Source organism: Arachis ipaensis, chromosome B4 (genome assembly GCF_059453495.1).
Source record: "Arachis ipaensis isolate K30076 ecotype BB chromosome B4, ASM5945349v1, whole genome shotgun sequence".
In the NCBI taxonomy this organism is placed as follows: domain Eukaryota; kingdom Viridiplantae; phylum Streptophyta; class Magnoliopsida; order Fabales; family Fabaceae; genus Arachis; species Arachis ipaensis.
Genome location: NC_142439.1, coordinates 32,188,356 through 32,212,264, shown reverse-complemented (window position 1 = coordinate 32,212,264; position 23,909 = coordinate 32,188,356). Strand labels below are relative to the sequence as shown.

General features: G+C 35.2%; 2 protein-coding genes across 3 annotated transcripts; both read right to left on the bottom strand.

Annotated features, from left to right (window-relative positions):
• Window positions 1-2,034: 2,034 nt before the first annotated feature.
• Window positions 2,035-8,475, bottom strand: LOC107639142 (cyclin-T1-3). The gene is made up of 7 exons (XM_016342573.3): window positions 8,175-8,475; window positions 6,177-6,475; window positions 5,764-5,845; window positions 4,475-4,609; window positions 3,795-3,970; window positions 3,546-3,697; window positions 2,035-3,270 (listed from the first exon to the last, which is right to left on the bottom strand). Exons 2-7 carry the CDS (start codon window positions 6,404-6,406, stop codon window positions 2,300-2,302), a joined length of 1,746 nt encoding a protein of 581 aa, XP_016198059.1. The 5' UTR covers window positions 6,407-6,475; window positions 8,175-8,475; the 3' UTR covers window positions 2,035-2,299.
• Window positions 8,476-9,191: 716 nt separating this feature from the next.
• PEX1 (peroxisome 1) lies at window positions 9,192-18,894 on the bottom strand. 2 transcript variants are annotated; one of them, XM_088483674.1, is made up of 17 exons: window positions 18,553-18,894; window positions 18,291-18,464; window positions 17,356-17,455; window positions 16,662-17,147; window positions 15,269-15,994; window positions 14,441-14,532; window positions 14,014-14,087; window positions 13,710-13,929; window positions 13,411-13,504; window positions 13,110-13,264; window positions 12,380-12,610; window positions 12,066-12,266; window positions 11,671-11,796; window positions 11,533-11,594; window positions 11,086-11,203; window positions 10,455-10,739; window positions 9,192-9,624 (listed from the first exon to the last, which is right to left on the bottom strand). In XM_088483674.1, exons 1-17 carry the CDS (start codon window positions 18,754-18,756, stop codon window positions 9,586-9,588), a joined length of 3,387 nt encoding a protein of 1,128 aa, XP_088339800.1. In that variant the 5' UTR covers window positions 18,757-18,894; the 3' UTR covers window positions 9,192-9,585. The 2 variants fall into 2 exon arrangements, with proteins under 2 accessions (XP_088339800.1, XP_088339801.1); XM_088483675.1 differs by having other exon boundaries at window positions 17,360-17,455; window positions 18,553-18,878.
• Between the last annotated feature and the right edge of the window lie 5,015 nt (window positions 18,895-23,909).

Below are 23,909 nucleotides of genomic sequence, written 5' to 3'. Positions count from 1 at the left end.
CACTTAAGGTCTTTGGTTTGCTGTAAACAAAAACAAAATTATAGTCAAATATATTTCTATTATATAAAACTGATTTCAGGTAAGACATATATTTGTTCTTACATTTCTTCCAGGTTGGTTTCTTGCTGCCATTTTCTCTAAAATGAAAAATACACCCAAAGATATCAGTAAGATACACCCATAGATATGATTCAGATACACCCATATATATCAGTCAGATACACCCATATATATCAGTCAAGTATCACTCAAACATGCATCAATATACAAGGTCAAGCAACATTACAAGGTCAAGCAATATACACCCATGGACAAGCAAATATAAGCAACTGCTGACTATTACAGTATATCAGTTCAGAAATATACACCCAACAAATTATTCCATATATACCACCAAACTACGGAATATACCCCAAAAAATCAGTTACCAGAAGAACTAGAACAACAAGAACAGTAACACCTAGAAGAACGAAGAAGAACAGTGTAACATAGAATCAAGAATAACAGTAAAACCTAGAACAAGTAGAACATTATAAACTGTAAAATGAGACGTAGAGCAAGAAGAACAGTAAAATGTACAACAACGTAGAAGAACAGTAAAACCTAGTTCGAAATATGGAAAATATACAGCAATGGTAATGTAACGTACCTTGAGTATTATAGCTTTGTTTTCTCTGGAGATTCTTGATCGAGAGTTCTATGGTGTGTTGATGGAGTTTTCGAATGTTAGCGACGAGTTGTATATCTTGAGTTTCGAACGTTGCTCGAAAATGGAAGGGTTGCTTTTTCTCTGAATGGCTTTGAGAAGTGGAAGAAGTGGAAGAGTTTGCCATTAAGGGGGCGGTTTACGCGAAGCGTAACCGTTTGAGTGGAGTGCGTGTAAATGACGCTCCATTCAATGCTCTTCTCTGCGCGTGTATTTTTATGGGCTGGGCCAATTTGTAAAACTTGTATACCGTTTTTACTTGTATGTGTAGCAGGCCCGTTAAAGTATTATGTATTAAAGTATTGTCATTTAAAACATTTATTTATATACTAAGATATTCTGTATTTATTAGAGTTCATTAATATACTTCTTTTATATTACCCTTTGATTTTCATCTAATAAAATCTAATAATTTATATAAATATGGCACATCTAATAAACACATAATTGTTGTACTTATTTTAAATATACCTTACTTTCAGTATTTTGGTTTAATATTGTGAAGGAAATGTTATACACAAATATTAATGTGTGCCTCCTAAGCTGTTATAAACAAATATTACCACCCTACATTTTAGATAGTTACCTCTAAAAGTATTATATTACAACAAAATCTTAGACTCCCAGAAGAATATAAAATTACAAAACAATCCAAGAAAATACAAATTTGCATGACCATGCAAATCGCAAACCCTAACATCTAATTAGAGCCACCTCCAGCAAGCAAATTTGGCTTTAATCCTTCTAGGGAGAACCAGTTCTCCATGTCGACCCTTAATTCATCCATCCATTCTGTTATTTTCAGTAAAAACATGTTAATGAGGGTGGAGACTGCGCCAATAGTGAAGCTTATATTCTCAAATCTAAGATCTTATATCTTTAGTTTCGTGATGGAAATGTCGATGGTAGGGTAATAGAAAAGTGGACGAGATGTTAATGGCAGACTCATGAATGGGAGAATGAAAACTAACACATCTCTTCAGCGCTGGTAGGGTTGCATGGAGTATCCTTACTTCATGCTCTTTAACTTTGCATTATGTACAAATCAATATACGTATCATGTATCTGGCTAGGCCTGCATTTCTAATCAATGAAATTGTATTGACAAAAAATACAAAAGATAACAAAATGGTAGACCAATATCATTTTGGTGTTCGGACGAAATGAAGTGTTTAAATTAACTTATATATCTATTGCATTTATATAGTTAAGTGAAATGGTAACATTCGGTGGATTCTCAACCCAATTCTCTATGGGTTGAAACTGACGTGTTACTTTTCTTAAGTAGCCGAGGTAGATAGATCTAACAGATAACTTGAAATTCTTGCTTTGCCAATTACAGCTCTCAATCATTGAATTTTTTTTTCCTTCTTTTTTTTTAAGGAAGGGAACTCAGGTAGAAATACATATTAAATAGGTAAGCTTTCAATGTCACTACCAAAATTGAGGCATTCCGTTCCTTAAATAAGAAATGTGCAACGCATACAAGAGCATAGCATCCTCCAAATTCATTCATTTGCAACTTTCTAAGGCAAATCACAGAAACCAAATCAAGGACAGTAGAACATTCACCTCAGCAAGAATTTTTCCTCATCATTCCTCATAGTCATAGCCAACTCTACCTTTCACATTTCCATCCTCAGAGAGACTGGAAGTACCCCGCTTTTTCATCTCCGGTTGCCTACCCGGAGGAGGGCTTCCCATCTTTCTCTTGCGATTGTTAGACAGGGATGAAGCATCATCTAACATCTCCCCCTCTTCTGCATTGTCTGCATCCATATCTTTCTGTAATTGTCCCTTCATGCTTGTGTGTTTACCATCTCCGGTTTCCTCATGGTCACAGTGATCTGCCTCGTCCAGTTTAGACCAGTTCCGTCTTCTCTCGCGCTTGTTTTTCTCGTCCTCAACTGCTAATTCAACGCCATCTTCGAGCTCCCTCTCAATGAGATCATCCTCATCCATGACATCTTTCTTTAAGGTTATTTCCCCTCGCTCCTTCCTCCTTTTTTCCAGTGCAGCCTTCACTTTGTCTGTGTCAATCATCTTCATTGCTTCTTTGGGTGAGTGACCAACAGGACCTTCACGAAGCTCCATATTTCGACCAACACTGCTATACTTATGCGAACCCAGATCATCCCTCCTTCCTACTTCTGAAGCCTCCTTTGTCCCAACAATTCTATCCTGGTCTCCTGAAACTATGCGTTCAGTCCCAGATTTAGATCTATTTGTTACTTCTCTCTTGTTATCTTTCAGAGGAAACTGTTCAGAGTTCCGGGACTCTCTTATTTCCAGGTCAGCCTTGTGGTCAGTAATGTCACTGCCCATTTCTGCACTCCCATCATTGCTTTGGTTTTCTGTTCCCCTAGGTACTACCACATGATTTTCTGCAGATGAGTGATGCGGAGCTGGATGTGAGGATGTATGTTTTGAGGCCTGCTCCTCATTCGAACCAGGAGCTTTTGTAGCAGATCTCGTTGCCCCTCCACCACTTCCTTCTACTTCACTTCCTTGAGATGGTGGTATTCTATTCTGCTCATAGAGTTCCAACATTTGATTGCTAACTTCTGCAAGACAACATAAACACAGACTCAGAAGGCTAAGCAGAAGCATCCAGCTATTACAACACAGAAGGATATTCTATCTATAACAACAAACTACCCATGAGCAAAATTGGGTTTGTTCTCTTGAAGAAAATGCCTAACATGATCGGTAAAAGATAACCATCCATACACATGGCAATGACAGAAATTATCATAGCATTAAGCCATGGGAACAAAGAAAGGCTGTCCAATCGGGTTAACTATCTGAATATGCAAGTAATTGAGGGGATGGCACCAACCCTCTAGTTGACGTGGGGTGACATCAAACTCTTGCCACCAAACCTTCTCCCCATCTGATGGAAGCTTCACTTTCAGGAACTTGGCAGCAAGGAAAATAGCACCTGCTGCAATATGATGTGGCTTAAATTGCAGGCAGAGCGATGTCCTCAGCCTGAAAGCCACTTTGCAGTGTGTAAACAAATATATATCTGTATAAACAAAATAGATTCAACAAGGACAGATTAGAACAAATAGCAACTAAATCATACCCATCATTAACAAAGTTCCATGCCACTTGTGCAAGGGCATTCTTTGCAACATTGAACTTCTTTATAGCCTCGACAAGGGGCTTATAGGGGTGTTGAACATTCAGGTCAAATGCTAAAGTGGCCAGTACAACCCTCTCTCCAAGTAAAATTAGTTCTTTCTGCTGCTCATATACATCCTGCATCATTTACCAATTCTATTGAACAAATTTATACGTAACAAGTTAGAATAAATAGAACCAAATATACAGGAAAGTGGAGGGAAAGAATAAAGTCCAAAAGATGCCAAGAGATACTTTATCAATACGGCTACAAGAGTGAAATGGTGGAATCAGATCAACTATACAATAAAAGGGGGGCAGAATATCATTTTCTAAATGATATATCCAAACAATGCACTAAAATGAAAATCATTTGAAAACTTTCCACAATTTACAAGTCAGATGAACATTTTATAGGATTTCAATATTGAGGCCATGGCATCAACCATGTTTCTATAACCTAGATAGAGAATGTATTGACTAGAAACTGACAAACTGGAGGGAGGCCTAGTTTTGAAGTAAATAGAAAATTGAACTACACTCCATTGATGGAGAGGTACAAACAGTGAAAAAAATGGCTGTATGTGAAAGAATTTTGTGCATGGGAATGAACTGGTCAATGCACCGGCAGTAATAGAACACCTTCTGTTTTATCCTTTGTGCAGCTGCAGGATCCTTTTTGTGAATGATCTCGTAAGAAACAAGAATAACATCTTTCAATGGACGAGGAGTCTCTTCAACCTTCCCAGCAAGGAACATACAGACAGTTGCAATGGTCTGCAAAAAGATGTATACCAAGTGAATAATGAGATTCCAGTTATGTAATCTAAAGATATAACATTACTACAAGATCCTTAATCGAACTGGATAAGGATACTATAGAAAGCATGTATGTTCATCAATATGGAAAAACAATTCAAGATACTCAAGAAATCCTGTGCTTTTCCAATTATAGCTTCTTGTCTTCTACCTCTCTCATTCTCTCTCATAATATTTATGAATATTTATGAAAAAGGCTCAAGGTCCACCAAGATTTATTGTTTTTTGGTCAGCACTTTTAGCCATCAACCTAATTCCTTTAGTCTAGCAATCCACCAACACATTTTTAAATATTGCTGGCAAACTGCTGGCCAAAACCAATAAATTCTACTGGCCCTCTAGAATTCCTCTATTTATGTAACTAAAAACTCGCTCTACCCAATGCCCATCACGTGGCTCAATTCCTATCACTCCTGATATTGGATAATTTTTACGAGCACTCATATAAGAAGGTGCCGAAGTGTTTAATATTTTGAAACCTAAAAAATTAGAACAGTTAAAGAAGTTGAACTTCCATTTAAGTATAATTGGACAAAAGAAAACTGAAAAAAATTGCAAATTAAGAAGATTAATTCAGCTTCAAATTATTCTAAACCAAGACTTCACAGAGTAAAAAAAAACTCATCTGATGTGAAAATTGTACAAAAATTGCAAATCACGATTAAAGAAATAAGTACTGCACTCAGCTTAGAAGCATTATCATGAAAACTTTTGCATATGTTAAACAGATAAAGATGTTGTAGGTCTATAAACTCAATTCTGTATTGTTTATGAAATATCACTTCCATGTTTATCAAATAAATTTGCTTTATACAGCAACATCACACAATTTATAGGTGTTCATATTGCAGCTTAATTTAAAAATGGATTGACTAGCTACCCAATATCAGGCATATTCTTTGAACACTTGAAAATTACATGTGGAAGAAAAAATTCCCTAGGTATCTGCCACCTCTAATCCAAAGGAAAAGTTAACATGAAATTTAAAAAAGGTTTCTACACTGAACACCACCTTGCATGAGCACAAAGATATTATCCCAAATTAAAATGAAACCTAGTAAAGATTTGGAGAAGTAAAATGCCAATAATATCTATTTTAAAGCACAACCTACCCTTCTGTCGTTCTTTGCATGAGATTGTCGAAGAAAGAACCGATGACAAAATATTATCGCTGTAGCTATAGTAACCTGAGGCCTGCAAGAAGGAAAGTAACAAACCATATGTTTAAAAGGTAAATTCCATCCATCTGCCAAGGGCACCGACTATATAAAAAAGTTGCATCAAAGTGCTTTCTTTATACAAGACTGTGTTGGTTCGAAGTATCATTCAGACGCACAACCGTATTAAAATTAGTAAGTAGCAGGTTGGAAGAAAGACAGACAAAGAAATCAGAAGTAAAATAATGTCTGGCTAAAAAGCACAAAATTTTTCGGAGCAATCCAAAGAAATACCACTAAGTATGTGAATGAGATGCCTGAAAGAAAAGATAAAATACAAACAATAAAATTAATAGCAGAAAACTCACACTTTAAGTCTCATGCCTAAATCCTGTAAGAATGTACAGTATGACTTGCGCAGATATGTCTCTTTCTTCAAGTCAACTCCATCTTTTCTTGATGGGGAATTCTCCTCTATTTCTTTCCTGGACATATACCAGCGACCCAGTGTTTCTTCCTGGTTGTCCTTAGAACTTCTAGAAGAGTTGCCATCAGGTGCTCCATGATGTGACAGTTCCCCAGAGACAAGTCCTGCCATGGGTATCAGTGTTCTGTGCACTGAATAAATTTCTGTGTCACTTCTTCAGCATCATGTAGCAGAATGATTCTGGAGGATAAATAAAAGTAAATGAACATCATGCACCTGAAATATTGAGTACTATACAGAAATACAGAAACTGTAGGTGATTGAAAATGATTTTTTTTTTGTTTTCTTTTTTATTGCAAAACCAATACATCCAAGGTCAGATAATTATCTAAAGAGACAATAGGTTTGCAGTACATACTGCTAATGAAAGATTTGGCATTACCTTTGGATGTTATATAATGGGATTTGTGCATCGCAATTATAGAATAACAAAAGATAAATAAACAATGATTGTTGCAGTTTCATTTCAACATTTTAGTCTAGCCAATATGTCTCAGGCAATAAATGCAAAATATAAGGCCCAGATACAGTAAAGTTACATCTCACGAGCTGATGCAGTGTAGCTTGAAAAAGCCTCATCAATGACAAAGTATTTGACAGAGTAAAACAACCCAAAACTTAAACAGGCATAAAAACAAAGAACATAACTAACTCAAATAATAAGTTCTTAAAAAATTAAACAGCACTGCTACACAGCTCGACCAATACATGCCCAGAAACTATTCACAAAATAGGATTAGCTTTTGAATGGTGTGACAAAAATCATGGGTTGTTAACAAATTGAAGTGTTTCTAACATATTTGGCAACAATAACACATATACTGGCAAATATTTCCTATCTATTACGAACTTTCCATAATAAAATAAAAGCTATAGTCAACATAATGTACTCTCCTCCTCTAAAATAAAATGGTTTAATAAAAAGTAGTAGTCAACATATGTGAATGGTGAGGACCCATTGCATGACAAGCCCTTGAAAAAAACCATAAACTCAGCATTGTAAACATGCCATTACCAAATCCTCACCAACAGGCAGAACTATGTGAAACTATTATTTTTAGTTTTTCGTGCAAAACAAAATTTACATCCATTCAGCCATACTCAAATCCTCTTGATTCCTCAAAGTTAAATTTCAGTCCCCTTCTATCCAACCAACTGATGAAGGTTAAATAATGCATGAACTAGACTCGATCAGGTGATTAAAATATAGGAAATTTAAAATTTTAAGGTCCAAACTGAATAATTGATAAAATTACACCCAATGACCCAGGGAATAGTTCAGGCTTAAGAATGAAAGGAGGTTTCTGTCCATTTAACAGATGAGAAACTGGGAACGCTAACTCCAATCAAATTCTGATACTCCCACATAGTAAACGATGAGATTGGATAGAAAAAACAGTGAGACCCCATTTTCTCTAAAAGTTACAAAGAGAACTAATTGAGCCCTTGTGTTCCAACTAGTTGATTTTCGAAAGAGCTACGAACCCTAGAATTATAAATAAAAAAAATTGCGCAACAGAAAGACCCAAAAAACAACTAGATTACCATTTGCATTACCCACATAAGAAAAAATAAAAAAAATTAGGTCAAATTAACCCCTCAAATGCGAAAGCCTAATAGGAAAAATCATCAAGAACTTACCCGCAACGCAGAAAATTGAAGCACTCCCGAAAAGGGTTTCTTTAAATTGGTTGAAAAATCGATAATTTGGAGGCTAATGCGACGAATAATGTAAACACAATAAGAAGAAAGAGATGTTGTTGAAGTGATAAAAAATAAAATAAAATAAAAAAGGGAAAAGTGAGAGATCGATGAAACGCGCGGAAGAATGAAGAGAAAGATAAAGGGAGAAAGAGAAGAATTGCAGAGAGTTACGTACCCAAGACGGAACAACTGGGAAGCGTCGTCTTCTTCTGGGAAGCGATGCGAGCTTCGTGGCCTTCGATTTTCTTTCTCTCTCTTTTCTTTTTCTGAGTCTCGTTCTCACACCACGCAGAGGCTGCAACCCAAGTTCGACAATCTCGTTGCTTTTGTTTCCCTTCTCATGTGGTTTTTTCCGTTTTTTTTTTTATATTTTTTTAAAAAAATTTGTGCTAATGGTTTTTTTTTTTTTGTGATTTTTTTTTTATAGATAAAGAGACTCAAATTCACTGGCTAAGTAAATATAAAAAGACAATATCATTTAAATTTTAGGTTAACTTTTGTGACCTTTTGTGCTAATGGTTAATTTTATTTCTATAATTTTATAATAAAATTTTTATTATAGACGATAAAATTTAAAACAGTAAAAATTCATATTCAATTGACTTTATATAAAATTATTACATGAAAATAATTATATATAAAAATTTAAATTTAAAATTTGTGTATTTTTCATTTTATTTAATAGTAAACTAAATATAAAATAGAATAAATAACAAAAAATTTAATTTATTTTTATTTTTCATACAAAATTTAAAATAAAAAATAAAATAATAAAAAATATAATTATAAAAATTTAATAATAATAATAATAAATAAAAAAATAAATTATATTTTCGTTCAGTGTTTTTATATTCTCCAGGACACAATATTTTTGTCCATATCTTACCTAATAAACACAATTTTACAAAATTATGTTTCTATATTTTACACAATTTTAGAGCTTAATATTTTACATTAAAATAATTATTTTTTGTCGATCTAATATTAGTTTTGTTCTCGTTTTCGTTCTCATTTTTAAAACTATTTTTATTGATGCCTGAATTTTTCTCGGATAATTTTTTTGTTCAGCTTATTTTACATTGTAAATGCACAGAAACTAAACTAGTAAGAAAAGGTTTATCCAAGGACTACGGGTAGCTACACGCCTAAACATAAGCTCAAATTTTGGCAACTCCGTTGAAAACCCTGGTAATAAGGTTAACTGGGATCATTACAATTGGAAATGATTATTCAATATTCACCCTCCTCTTATGGTTTTCATGAAAGAGGAAACTGAGAAAAAGTAAAATTGGCACAAGCTTGAAATATCTGGTGCAGTCTGCAACGAGGATTATACTATTCATACCTACTATAAGTTTGTACATAACTCTTCTCTTCTGATATTTTATTGGCAACAATGCAACATAGGAAGGAGAATTCACTTTATGTAATACAACACACGATGAGTTGAATCACAGTCAACTCCTGTACAAATTGCTATAATTAGGTACAAATGAACAGAGCAGCTTTCTTGAGAAATAACCAAGTAGCAGCTTCTACCCTTTGAAGTATGAACAAAATTGGCACTTTATTACGTGAACAAATTGTCACGCTAGAGTTGCTCTCTTGCCTTTGGCATCCCTTGACTGCAGCATGTTAACCGAATGACGAAATAAAAACATGGTTAGTCAAGTGACGTGCCTGATAAATTTTGTGGGTACAGAGATAATAAACACTTGGTAAAGAAAATGTTGCATGAGTTTAATTACTATTAACCAATTCAGGGAAATAAAGAATTTGCTCATAAGTGATTACATAATTCTATTCTGTTGTGATTCAGATGACGGAGTGTTTTTATTCTTTGCACATTTACACGTGATTTGAGAAAGTGCACACAATAAACGCATTAAAAGAGCATTCACGTAACTAAGTATCATACCACAATTTGACGACCTTTAACAGTTAGTCATGATATCATCATTTCCAATCACTCAATATAATTTGATATTTGAGATTTCAAAATTTACAACACCTAATGTACTATGATTTAAAACGAAGAATTTTCATTTATTTTTTCCACTAATGAAAGGCTACAATTGATATTTAGTCACTTTCAAACACGAAAGATGTCTGCAAAAGTTGCCAATAAATTGTCAATAACCAGAACTAATTTTTTCACTTAATAAAGCTCATGGTGTCAGTTCCCCAATACTAAAGTAGCTAAAAATCCAACACTGCCTCCTCACTCTTAGCACAGAATGAATGCATAGTATATCTTAGAATGAAACTACGTTAGTTCAATGAAAGTAGCATTTCCTCTTGGTAAGTTTATGAAGCAAGCAGAGGTTTATTCAGAGCATCTGGCCCTAGGCCCGCTACCCTTGGTTAAATATGTTTCTAAACAGAACCATGAGCATAAAGACTTGACACAAACAAAGACTGAGAAGGAGAAAATAAGAGGGGTAAAGAAACAAACCTGAGCAGCGACAGATCTCTTTGAATCCAGGAACTGGCCATAGATACTGTAGAGTCTCCTTTTCTCTTCTTCTGAAACAGATGGTCTAGCCTTCAAGGCATTGGCCTTCAGTAAAGCATCTGTAATAACTGGTGCTTTACCCGGCGCAGAGGCACCCAAATTGTCCAGAACTTCATGGACTGCTGCGAGCTGTGCATCTGAGAGGAGAGCTTGGAGGTCAGCTCCACTGAATCCCTCAGTCATTTTAGCTACTGTGGCCAAATCTATATCATGCGCCATTGGTAACTGCATCAATTAGAAAGAGTTATTTGATTGAGACTACAGAAATATATTCACAACAGGGATGAAGGTAAACTAGAACTAGTAGAAACAACAAGACTGAGTGCAAAAACCACCTTGTGAAAATCCAAAATATTGAAATTGAAAATTATGATGGGTTAACCGCCTATTTGGAAGATTGTTAGTGCAACATTGGATGTTCTCTCTTGCTTAGATATCTAAGGCTATGATTCCAATGGAAAACAAGTAGGTGTTGAACATTTTATCGCAAAACATTTACCTAAGAAATAAAAATCTCAAAGCACTCTGCAGACAAGAACAAAACACGGAAAACTATATACAGCAAACGTACCTTTCTAGAAAGAACAGTCAGAATTTCCAATCTCTCATGCCAAGATGGAAAATCACAGAAAAGAAGTCGATCTAACCTACCAGGTCTCAGCAGTGCCGCATCAAGTAAATCCGGTCTACTGCTCAACATAAAACAGATATCAGTACAAACAATGACTAATATCCATTTCCCTCTTGTTCTTTCTTTATATCTCAAAAGATAGTCAGAAGAAACAAACACGTCCTTAATTGTATAATCTGTGTCCTAACCAGCCATGAATGTGAAGTATTAATATGAAACCAGCCATGAATGAATATTTTATGAACCTTTGAAGTAAGCCACAGTTCCAACATGGTAAGGAAAACTTTCTAACAATTTGAAGTTTTAGTATTTATATGTGACATTATTTGAACTCAAACTCTTTCCAAGTTTACTTCCAATAAATTAACGCATGCTTGAAATACTAACCTTGTAGCAGCAAATACAAATACACCAGTTAAAATCTCAACACCATCTAACTCAGTCAGAAACTGAAAATCAAATACATATTACGGTCAGATTTTGTTCAACAAAGTATAAAGCCAAAAAAGTGACAAATATACTAACTTGATTAACGACACGATCAGTTACTCCAGTATTGTCATGCCCTCTCTTAGGAGCAATAGAATCAAACTCATCAAAAAATAGTAAGCAAGGAGCTGCTGCTGCTGCTTTAGAGAATATATCCCTAACCTGAAACCAGCGTTCAAGACTCAGACTGAGACATTTGAAGAGAAAATAAATAACTTCAATATGAAATGAATCTAAGAACTATCAGCCTAGGTCATCTAACGGTTTTAAGATCCGATGGCTTAGAGTAAAAAAAAAGTTAATCTTGAGACATTTATGACAAATAACCAGGGAAACTTTTTTTTGAAGCAAAATAAGTGAGTAAAGAAACTCTAAGTAGACAAAGGGATACACCAATAATATCCTAAAAGAATGTCTAATAGTCCTCTTACGGCTTGTTCAGAAGCACCAATATACTTGTTCAACAGCTCTGGTCCTTTCACTGATATGAATCGAAGCGATGAAGCAGCCGCAGCAGCACCCACAATGTGAGTTTTGCCACAACCAGGAGGACCATATAAAAGGACGTTTGACCTCAACCTCAATGGTGCTTGCGCAAAAGTTTTTGGAAACTTTGATGGCAACTCTATCATCTGAAAATGATTTAACAGAAACATAAAAGATGTTAACGCACAAGAATGTCATAAAGAAGCACATATAAAATAAACCAAGAAGACGAGCATTCAAATATTTCAACAATTCAAACCTCCTTAATAGCATTTCGGATGTCAACGAGGCCACCCACATCATCCCATCCAGAACGACCATCATCAGATGCAGATTTTGTGATGTCACGCATTGCAACTGGAAGAAAACCATGCATTGCCTGGGAGAAATCCTCTCTTAGTAAAGCAGGACTCTCGTGCTCATTATTGGCAGCATTTGATGGCAAAAATCGATGAACAGCAGCATGGACAGCTCTGTCAACTAATATTTCCTGGAAAGAGTGAATTATATAATAATTACGTCTCACATTAAAACATTTGAGAACAGTTCAAAGGAAACTGAAACCCTAATGGTCAACCAGGCATCTAAGACAGCAAGTACTCAATAATGAAATGCAGGTGAAACCATGGAAATAACGAATTAATGACTAATCTGAGTGAAAACAAGAGCATGTTTGAAATTTTTAACGTAACAAAAAAGGTGATTTTTACATTCCATACTCACTAATTGGATTTGTGCATGAAAATTTGACTGAATGCAAAAGAAAGAGAAAAGAGAGAAGGCGGCTCCCCTCCACTGCCACCAATGAAGAGGTCTGATGTAAATAAACTAAAAGATGAAAACAACTCTAACCCAAAATAAGTATTGAAGTAAGACAAGAAATCTGCAACTGAAGGCACATAATGATAAATATCAACAAAATTGACTTATGAAAATTTTACACAACAAAAGTCTACTGATGCACAACTGTGTCCAAGGAACTGGAATACCAGATCATAGCCATCATAACCATCACATTTGACAGCCACATCCAGTAGGATGTCTTCACCACATTGCAAGTGACGCCTTTCAATTTCATGCTTCAACATAGCTTTACGCTCTGAAGCTGCAGGAGCTGGCAACTGTATGTGGAAGTCAAAGCGTCCTAATGACAGTAGAATAAGAAGTTAGCAACTAGAACATGAGAAAAAATACACACACATGGGGGAAAAACAAAAAAGATTGCCAAAGTCAAGATTCGTTTTAAAATATACTGTAACTGCATATATGTTTTACGCACAAAAAGCATACCTGAAGAGCTCAAAGACTGTGGCAGTTTCTCCAGTGACTGTATGGAAGCTATGAAGGCTACCGGTCCAAATCCACATGATTTTTGCCTCTTCTCCTGTTCCAGTGTGCAGTACAGAAATAAAATGATTATGCATCAAAGTGAAGTTCTTGTATATTTAACCTTTTTGTGTATTTCTTTCTATGTAATTCCATTATTTCTCAGCTTTCAGAAAAATAGAATTTATTTATGCATATAAGTGCAAGAAAGTTAGATTTGAATGTCTTGATCAGGAAAAATATCACGTACTTGTATTTCTTACCCTATATTCATCGATGATGTTAACCAAAATATCTGAGAGTCCAGCAACAGACGTTGAGGGCTGAGATCCTTCAGAATCAGAAGTTGAAATTATGCTATCAAGATCATCAAAGATTACGATGGAGGGCGCATGGTTTAAAGCTTCCATTACATGGTTTGTAAGTTCTTGGCGAATTATTGGGACCTTCTCCAAAGAAAGTTTTGAGCAGGGCACAAAAACTCTGTATTGTATTGAAAATCAAAATCCAAACAGGAGCAACGCAAAGAAAAATGAAAAAAAGAATAATTAAAATGAATATCAATACATGTGTGCTAAGATATCTTTATGATTCTCAAGGGATTTGGCTACAGCCCTTGATAATGAAGTTTTCCCAGAGCCCTGCAAAATAAATAAATTAAATAAACAAATAAATAATAAAACAAATTTTAAATGCAAAGATAATTCACTGAAAGATACATTTTGTTTTATGTCTTTAATCTGAAGGTATATAAGAAAGCAACACTAGACATATGGAAGCTTAAAAAGGTAGCCAAATCCCGAGCTCGGAATGAGAAACATCCAGTTTTAAAACGACCTTAAAAGGCAGTATAACGAGTAATGAAGAGTTAAAAAAGGTTCATAGCTCAAAATATTAGATCACCAACATGCAGAAATTTGAGCTTCTAATCTGATAACAGCCAAATCCATTCAACATTGGATTTCATAAGACAGTGAAATTAAACTGTACTCACTGGTGGTCCGTGCACTAAAACATGTCCAGGGAGTGGCAAGTTGCATGAACCAAACCACAGACCACACTTCAAAGATAACAATACCAATATCCCTGCAATCATCCAAAATACAAGGTTATCACCAAATGGCATCCAATTGCATGAGGATGCAACCATTGTAGATAATTAACTGACTAAATTCAAATTAATGAGCAGCAGCATCAAAGGGTGAGACAAAAATCTTGCACCTTAAAGACTCAAACTAAGTCCAAGAGGCCTTTTAATGGATCACAGTTAAGTAACAAATAAGTTTACCATATAAAACAGGTGTCATTCAATTTATTAGCTAAAAGATACGCATTTCTCATACTCAAATGGATGAGGATAATGCAATACTTGCATCAGCGTGACCAATGGAGAACCCACTAAATTGTCAAGCACAAACTAGCAAGTGGTAGTCAAGTAATTGGCGGGGTTTTTTTGGGGGAGGATAGAAATAAGCAGCAATGTTTCTAGCCAAGTTCCCAGCATATGAATTATTGCAAAATCCTAGAATAAAAAAAAATTTGAATATATGCAGCATCAATTTTGTTCGCCACAACAATAGTTAAGCCACTCCTCACTAAATGGGGTCAGATAAAAGGATAAAATGGCTTCGTAGTGCTTGATCATGAATCATATTCATGTTCAAACAATTTTAGTTTGTACATCTGCTAACAAATATGATATAAATGGCATAACAAAAATCACTTAATGTTTTGCTAAATGAGAATGGTGATGAAAACAATGAATAAATTGGATAAGTTATGGACACTTTAACAAAAAATAATAAAGAAAAGAAAGACCTACGATTAATAATATCAGAAGCTGGTTTCTCCATCCAGCTAAGTAAAGATACATTTGAACTAATGTGCTCTTGAGATGCTGTCTCTTCGATAGAATGAATAGACACGGGATCACCCAATTTCATCCCTTCAAAAAGCTGAAGATCGCCTATATTGATACTTTTAAGGCTTTTACCGAGAGCAACTTTGTATGCATTTGGTTTCCCATGATGCAGATGTTCATCCCCAAAAGTCAAAATAAATAACACTTCAGCTGTCTTGCCACTATTCTCTGAAGAATTATAAGGTAGGGGAGCTCTCCCATTATCCCCAAGGTTATAACAGTTTAATTTGAAATCAAGCAAAGTTTGGCTACACATGACCAATGAATTAACCTCTACACCCGTAATAGAAGTAATTGCCTCAAGTTGTGCAATATACCACAGCCGAACAAGACTCTTTATCCCCTTTTGATTCTGAGACTGATTTGCATTCTCTTCCTCTGCTTTGCAGTTGGATTCATCAGAAAGAGCTGCAACAACTTCATTGTTAATTGACCAATCTATAGGGTCCACAAAGTCACCTGACATAGATTTCGCAAGTAATTTTCCATTCATGTGATTATTGTGGCCATCCAGACCATCTTTCTCAGCAGAACTATCCTGCTTTAATAGTTTGAATTGACAAGGAGAAAAAGTGATGGATGGAATACTTTTCTCCCTAATGATATCATATGCTTTCAAATAAACCCCTGTACAACCAAGAAAGAATATATTCACTTCAGAATCGTACGAAAACTGAAAAAAGAGATAAAGATTTCAGCTGAAATTGAAATATATATATTAAACAACACAAATAGCAACGTATGGCATGATTTCCACCTATCCAAAGATAAAGGCGAAACAAACTATAGCAGCATAATTAACTGATTTTAATCTTATTTAATAAAGAACATATAATGTGACTTAGAAAAGAAGATCGAGGAAAAAAACAGAGATACAAACAGATAAAAGACTTCCAATTTGTCCTATGGGTGAAGCTGGTTTATAGTCTGTTACTAATACGTTTTTACATTGTTCTTCTGCTTTCTCTCTCTGAAATGGATATTTTGTTCATTTTTAATGGTGAATAATGAGTGTGTCATTGGCCTTTGGACTGATATATGTTGACTTACTACTTTGCTCCCAACGCCATGAAATCTCCACATCAAGTCTAAGTGCAGGAAAATTCCAGTGCTTTTAAAATAACAGATATGTTATTCCCTGATTACCATCATACCAGCATGATACAAATTTAAAATGCAAGAAAAATTTTTGTTATATCCTCAATAATCAAATTTATGAGTATGCACATTCCACATATACTCAAGTTCAAGTTTATGAGTTAGGTAAGATAGATATAAGTATAATTTGACATACATGTATGTAGGCCAGCTCTCAAATAGAGGCGAAGAGACTTGGCTAACATCACATGCCCTGCAGCCACAGATTCTGAAAATAAGAGATGAACAACAGCTTGTCGATGTTGTTTCTTGTCAGTTAAATTTCCATTCTCAACTTCATTGCCAGTTGACCCGCCTTTGGATTTCAAAACATTGGTTTTCGAAATATTGGCATTCTCCTTGGATATTCTTGGTACTAAGGAAACTGGCTGAAGCATGTTAAAAGAGAAGTGCTTGGCTGTTTCTGGGTGAACAAAAGCGACAGAAGTGAGCCCCATATGGAGCTCAACACCTTTGACATCAGTTCTGGTATGACATAATACCCCTGGATCTTGTATACGGAGAAGCATCTTTGCAGTTTGTTCCTTATCACAGGATTCTAGATGTGAATCTCCTGCTGAATCCAACAATCTATTGCGCCTTTTGGGAGCAACGGCAACTTCAGTTCCTGGCATGAGTTGTACTGATAAAACTCTCACATGTTAGTTAGCTCTAGTCTAACAATACATATTGACAATATTATTGAGTTAGGAATTCAAACGTGACTAGTTCACAATTTGAGTACAATCCTGACCTGAAGTATTGAACAAAATACCATCCACTCCCAACATGCAATACCCTCCTACTTAAAAATTCAAAAAGATAACCATATAATACAGGCATCATCTTACCCACCGCTTTCTTCGGGAAAACAGAAGTGACATGGAATGTGATGACGGTGTGACCATGCAACCACAAAGGAAATCTCATCCCTTCATGAACAATCCTGACCTGCATCAAGCCATCAGCAGCATTATGTTAGTGTAATACACAACAGACTAGGACAAAAAACTCAAATAAACGGTAGAACAGAGACCTGTAACCAATCTAAACTCTAAAGTAATAGAAAATATATCATCGGGAACGACAATAAAAGCATTGAAAATACACAATTTTTCATTGTTACAGAAAAGAATTTAGGTTGAGAAATGATATCTGCAATCCAGGGCAGCTGCCCATCAATCTCAACGCACATTTACATTACAAGTACATGTTAGCCTACCAACAGGAGACCCCTAAATCTGAAAAAGTAAAGTCAAATATGAGCAGAATGTCAACCATGTGAGCCAATCACAAGAAGTTATAACTGTAATTCTCACTAGTTATCACATTCCCATCCAGAACTATCTTCAAACTGTAGCATTCCTATTTAGGACTCGGTTTTAAAATAAAAAATAAAAGCATTCCTACTTGGCATTTCATATGAACGGTCTACTTTACTCACACTTCAAAATAGTCACCGTGTATCAGATACTTCAAGACACACTAACTATATTCCATAAGCTTTAGCTTTAACTTTCCTGAATTCTAGAGTTTAATTGATCCATGTTGAACTCGAAATCACCATTTCTCTCTCTTAGTTTAAGATTTATGCCATCCTGCGAAATCATACTAATTCTAGCTGCCTATTTAACCATCTTTGCTTCTTTTTCTTTATATATATATATATATATATATATATATATATATATATATATATATAAGACTTAATATTCACAGGTTTCAATTAATCCAAGTATTGAACTATGCCATGTTGGGGGAGTGAATGAACAACAATCACAAAAACCTGGTTGAGGATAGCAGCCTCAGCTTGTTCGGAATTGAGTTCCAAAACCTCCCAATCATCCTCGGTGTGAGGCTCTATCGTAACAAGAGAAGCATGAGCCACATTGGAAGCAGCTCTCACCTGAACAGTACCGTGATTCGGCAACGAAATGCACTCCGCAAATTGTTTCGAAACCTATGCAACCGAATTGTTCAGAACACGAATCGAATTTAACAGAAAAAAAAAACGTGATAATGAGAACGGTGGTGGCAGCAGTAGTGACCTCGATGACGGAGGGAGAAGAAGAAGTGGCGCCGGACCAAGCGACGAACCAGAGGTTGGGAGGGTGGGTGGGAGAACGAAGCTCGAGGGCGAGTATGTGAGGGAGAGGAGAGGAGCGCGTGGATTGGAGAGTTTGGATGAGAGGGAGGGGAAGGGAGACGAAGCAATTGTCGATGGCGGCAACAAGCTTCACCTCGAACTCCATGGATGGAATTGATGAAGTGTGATGAAAAGAAAGAAACACTCTCAAATTGCTGAGCCCAGCTCCAATTTCTACGCACGAAAGTATTATTATTCAGTCCTGATTGTTTTTCCCAATGAGGTTGTGCGGGAAAATTATCAGAAAAAAAAAATTGTTTATTTGTTGTCTTATTTCTTTTTTTTTTTACGAGATAAAATTAAATTTATTTCCTATTTTAGGAATAATAAATTACTAAAATTGATCTTAAAAGATTTATATACTGATAAATTATACTTTAAAAGAAAAAATTAACTTGTAATCTCGAATAATTCATTCTGTTCATAAAAAATTCGAGCCTATTATGACAAAACAATACTACAAAAAGATTAGTTCTGATCATTGTGTATTTGTTAAACAATTTTCTAGTAATGATTTTATTATCTTTTTGTTATATGTTGATGACATGTTTATTGTTGGTCAAAAATTCAAAATGCTTTTAGGATTGATATGTTAAAGAAGCAACTTGCAATGTCATTTGCAATGAAGGATCTTAGGCCGGTAAAGGAGATTCTTAGTATAAGAACCGATCGTGATAGAAAGGAGAAGAAACTTTAGTTGTCACAGGAGAAATACATAGAAATAATGTTGCACAGGTTTTAAATGGAGAAAGCAAAGGCCGTTACTACTTCTGACATACTTCAAATTGAGTTGCAAGTAAAGTCCATCAAGTGATGAAGAGAAGAAAGATATGGAAAAAGTTTCATATGCATCAACCGTGGTTAGTTTAATGTGTGCTATGGTGTGCACAAGACCGGATATAGCTCATGCTGTTGGTTGTGTTAGCCATTTTGTTTCAAATCCAGGAAGAGAGCATTGAAATGCTGTAAAATGAATAATGAGATATTTTCGTGGTACTTCTAACATGAAGTTGTGTTATGGAAGTGATAAGCCTATTCTAGTTGGTTGCACTAACTCAGACATGACAGGAGATATTGATTCTAGAAGGTCCATTTCAGGCTTCTTGATCAACTTTGCGGGTAGAACTGTATCTTGGCAATCTAGATTGCAAAAATGTGTTGCTTTGTCTACTATCGAGGCCGAGTTTATTGCCATTACCGAAGCGTGCAAAGAGATGCTTTGGATGAAGAAATTTTTGAAGGAACTCGGGTTTACTCAAAGTGCTATATATCTTGCTAAAAACTCTACTTTTCATTTTCGATCCAAACATATTGATGTGAGGTATCATTGGATACGTGATGTTTTGGATGCTAAGTTGTTGGAACTTGAAAAGGTTCATACTGATGAGAATGGTTCTGATATGATGACTAAAGCATTACTAAGATGGAAGTTTGAAGTTTGTTGCCTAATCGCCGGATTGGCGGTTACCTCCACATAGTCGTGAGGGGGAGATTTGTTGGGTTTTTTGGGCTCCCTTCCTATGTGGAGAAAAAGTCTAAATGTTAGTATCCAAATCCATGAATAATTGAAGTGGCTAAGGTGAGTTAGGGTTGAGTCAGAGATGTCTCATTTTGAAAGAAGAACACCAAACACTAAAGACAAGAGAAGAGAGAAAGTTATTTTCGCACATATACAAAGTTGTCTTTGTAAATTGGTCGCTGAAAATTTGCTAACCGTTGGATTGATCTCAAATTTGGACAGTGTGTTCCACACATCTGGTTCTTTATTTTTACCATTCAGATCTTTGATTTGAGGTCTGTAGCTGGAGATATTGGTCACGCACAGCAGCTCTATTTTTGTGGTATTTTCATCTTCTTGTTCTTGTTTTGTAAGATTTAAAGCTTGAGTTGTTTGGCTTGTTGTATGCACGTTTTGTGTAGTAATTTGTGACTCTCTTCTACCCTATTTTTCATCATAGTGAAGCTATTTCCTGGTCTTGGTGGCTCGTGGGTTTTACTTCTCACATTGAGGAGGTTTTTCACGTTAAAAATCTTGATGTGTTATCTTGTCTCTAATTTCTTATTTATATGATTTTTCTGCTGTTATTTGGTATTATTGTGCTGGTGTTAATACTTGTTGTGAGTGGATATTATTGCTCTTTGTTGTGATAAGTTCAAAGGATGTGGATGCACATTCATTATATGGGCAGCTGATTTTCCCTATGAAGAATTGAAGTTCCCAAGCCAAACGAAAATTAAATGAAGTTTGGAATAGTCAATACTTTACCTCTATAAATAGTGAGGTCTGAGAGAATTGATGTACAGCAACAAACAATAATAAAACAAATATTATCTCTCTCTTTCTTATATACATTACAATATAAAAGCACTTCTTTATTTTCTCTTTTCGTATACTACTAATATAATATTAATATATTATTATCTTTATAGTAATATAATACTATTGGTAAATACTGATAGTAGTGTTTTTCTATTCATACTTTACTTATTACTTCTTCCTTATTTATTTTACAACATGTTATTAACACGAGACTCTGATCAAATTTTTAGGAAGACTCAGGTAACAAATTTTCATTATGTCGAAACTCTCTCATCTTGAATTCAATGCTCTTGATATATCTGGAAACAATTATTTATTATGGATATTAGATACTGAAATCCATCTTGATTCAATGGATCTTGGAGTTACCATTAAGGCTGAAAATAATGCATCCCAAAAGGATAAAGCCAAAACCATGATTTTTCTTCATCGTCATCTTGACGTATGATTGAAAAATGAATATCTCACATTAAAAGATCCTGCAGATCTGTGGAAAGACCTTGAAGAAAGATACAATCATCAAAAGACGGTGATACTTCCTCAAATCCGATATGTTAGAGAAAACTTTCTCGATCTTCCATGCCTCGAATGTGCTACGACAGCAGCAGTATCGAGAAAAAGAATTTAAAAAAATATTCTGAGCTAATTTCTTGCCTTCTTGTCGCTGAATGCAACAATGAGTTGCTTTTAAGAAATCATGAAGTGCGTCCTGCTGGCGCCGCCCCATTTCTTGAAGCAAATGTGGCAAATCATAACCCCATAAGAGGTAAATGGCAAGATTTTGGTAATAAGAAAAATTATGGAAGGAAGAAGAATTATATTCACAAGAAAGGATCTCACCAGAAGTGGGATAAAAAAAGAAACAATGGGCAAAGTAAATCAATTGAGGATAAATGCTTTCGTTGTGGTGGAAAGAGCCATTAGTCACGTACATGTCGTACCCCAAGGCACCTAGTTGATCTTTATCAAGCATCTTTGAAAAAGGATGACAAAGGAAAGGAAACAAATTTTGTTTCAAATGATGAAAATTTCACCACTCATTATGATGTATCTAATTTCTTTGAGGACCCTGAAGGAAATATTGGCTATTTGATCAATGATGGAATAGTTTAATATGTGTGTTTGTTAAGTATTCATGTGAATAATTTTACTGTGCATATACTTTTATTCATTTTATTATTATTTGTCTTTGAAGAAAAATGGCAAGGACATATTGTGAAGATATTTGTCTTGCGGATAGTGCAAGTTCGCACACTATTCTTAAAAGTAATATATATTTTGTCCATCTTGTGCCAAAAGAAGAATATGTTAATACTATTATTGGCTCGGGCAATGTGATAGAAAGCTCCGGAAGAGCTATAATTTTGTTTCCTGGAGGAACAAAATTTATAATAAATAATGCACTATTATCTACCAAGTCTTTAAGAAACTTGTTGAATTTCAAAGATATTCACCGAAATGGATATCATATTGAAACAATGAATGAGGAAAAATCATGAGTATTTATGTATCACAATTTATTATTTAAATAAAAAGGTTATATTAGAAAAGTTACCCTCACTTTCATCTGGGTTGTATTATACCAAGATTAATGCAATTGAATCACATGCCACTGTAAACCAGAAGTTTACTAGCCCAAATAAATTCATAACTTGGCACGACCGATTGGGTCATCCAGGAACAACCATGATGCGGAGAATTATTGAAAACTCCCATTGATATTTACTAAAGAACCAGAAGATTCTTAAAACTAGTGAATTTTGTTATGCTGCATGTTCTCAGGGAAAGTTAATTTTAAGGCCATCACAAGTAAAGATTGGATTTGAGTCCTCTGAATTCCTATAAAGGATTTAAGATGATATATGTGGACCTATTCATCCACCATGTGGATCTTTTAGATATTTTATGGTCCTGATAGACGCATATTCGAGATGGTCACATGTGTGCTTATTGTCTTCTCGGAACCTGGCGTTTGCAAGATTACTGGCTCAAATTATTCGATTAAAAGCACAATTTCTAGAAAATCCAATCAAAGCAATTCGTCTTGATAATGCTGGTGAATTTACTTCCCAAGATTTTGATGCTTATTGTATGGCTAATGGAATAAGTGTTGAACATCCAGTAGTTTATGTTCACACACAAAATGGGTTAGCAGAATCACTTATTAAACGCCTCCAATTAATTGCTAGACCCTTTCTTATGAGAACAAATCTCCCAACCTCGGTTTTGGGGCATGCTATTTTACATGCCGCAGCACTTATTCATTAGAGGCCAACGAGTTACCATCAGTTCTCTCCTATGCAATTAGCTTTTGGCCAGCAGCAAAATGTTTTTCATTTAAGAATATTTGGGTGTGCGATATATATTCCCATTGCACCACCTAATCGCACCAAAATGGGACCCCAAAGAAAATTGGGGATTTATGTTGGATATGATTCTCCCTCTATAGTGAGGTATCTTGAGATACAAACTGGAGTGTATTTAAATTCCGGTTAGTGGATTGTCATTTTGATGAATCAAAATTTTTAACATTAGGGAGAGAGAATAAGCTTCCTGAAAAGGAACTTAATTGGAATGCATCATCCTTGATGCATTTAGATCCTCGATCAGGGCAATGTGAACTAAAAGTTCAAAAGATTATACATTTGTAAAGAATAGCAAATTAATTGCCTAATGCAATTTTCGATACAAAGAAGATAACCAAATCTTATATACCAGCAGAAAATGCCCCAATTCAAATTGATGTCACAGTAGGACAAGTAGCCACTGAAGCAAATTCACACCAGAAGCGTGGCAAGCCTGTCAGTTCCAAAGACAAAAATCCTCGAAAAAGAAAAGAGGTAAATACGATTCTTGTTGAAAAAGACATAGTAGACACACCTGTAGTTGTCCAAAATTCTGATATAGTTTTAACACCAGAAGACATTCAGGTACCTGAA

Bases quoted from the DNA above. Each gene is read 5' to 3' on its own strand.
- LOC107639142 (XM_016342573.3), bottom strand. From the start codon at position 6,406: ATGGCAGGACTTGTCTCTGGGGAACTGTCACATCATGGAGCACCTGAT. The intron at 5,846-6,176 runs GTGAGTTTTCTG...TCCTTCTTGCAG, and splicing joins TTAGGCATGAGACTTAAAGT to GCCTCAGGTTACTATAGCTA. The intron at 3,271-3,545 runs GTTGGTGCCATC...GTTGTCTTGCAG, and splicing joins CACCCCACGTCAACTAGAGG to AAGTTAGCAATCAAATGTTG.
- PEX1 (XM_088483674.1), bottom strand. From the start codon at position 18,756: ATGGAGTTCGAGGTGAAGCTTGTTGCCGCCATCGACAATTGCTTCGTC. The intron at 13,265-13,410 runs GTATGCTTTTTG...TACTGTCATTAG, and splicing joins ACAGTCTTTGAGCTCTTCAG to GACGCTTTGACTTCCACATA. The intron at 12,611-13,109 runs GTATTCCAGTTC...CACTCTTTCCAG, and splicing joins GTTATGATGGCTATGATCTG to GAAATATTAGTTGACAGAGC.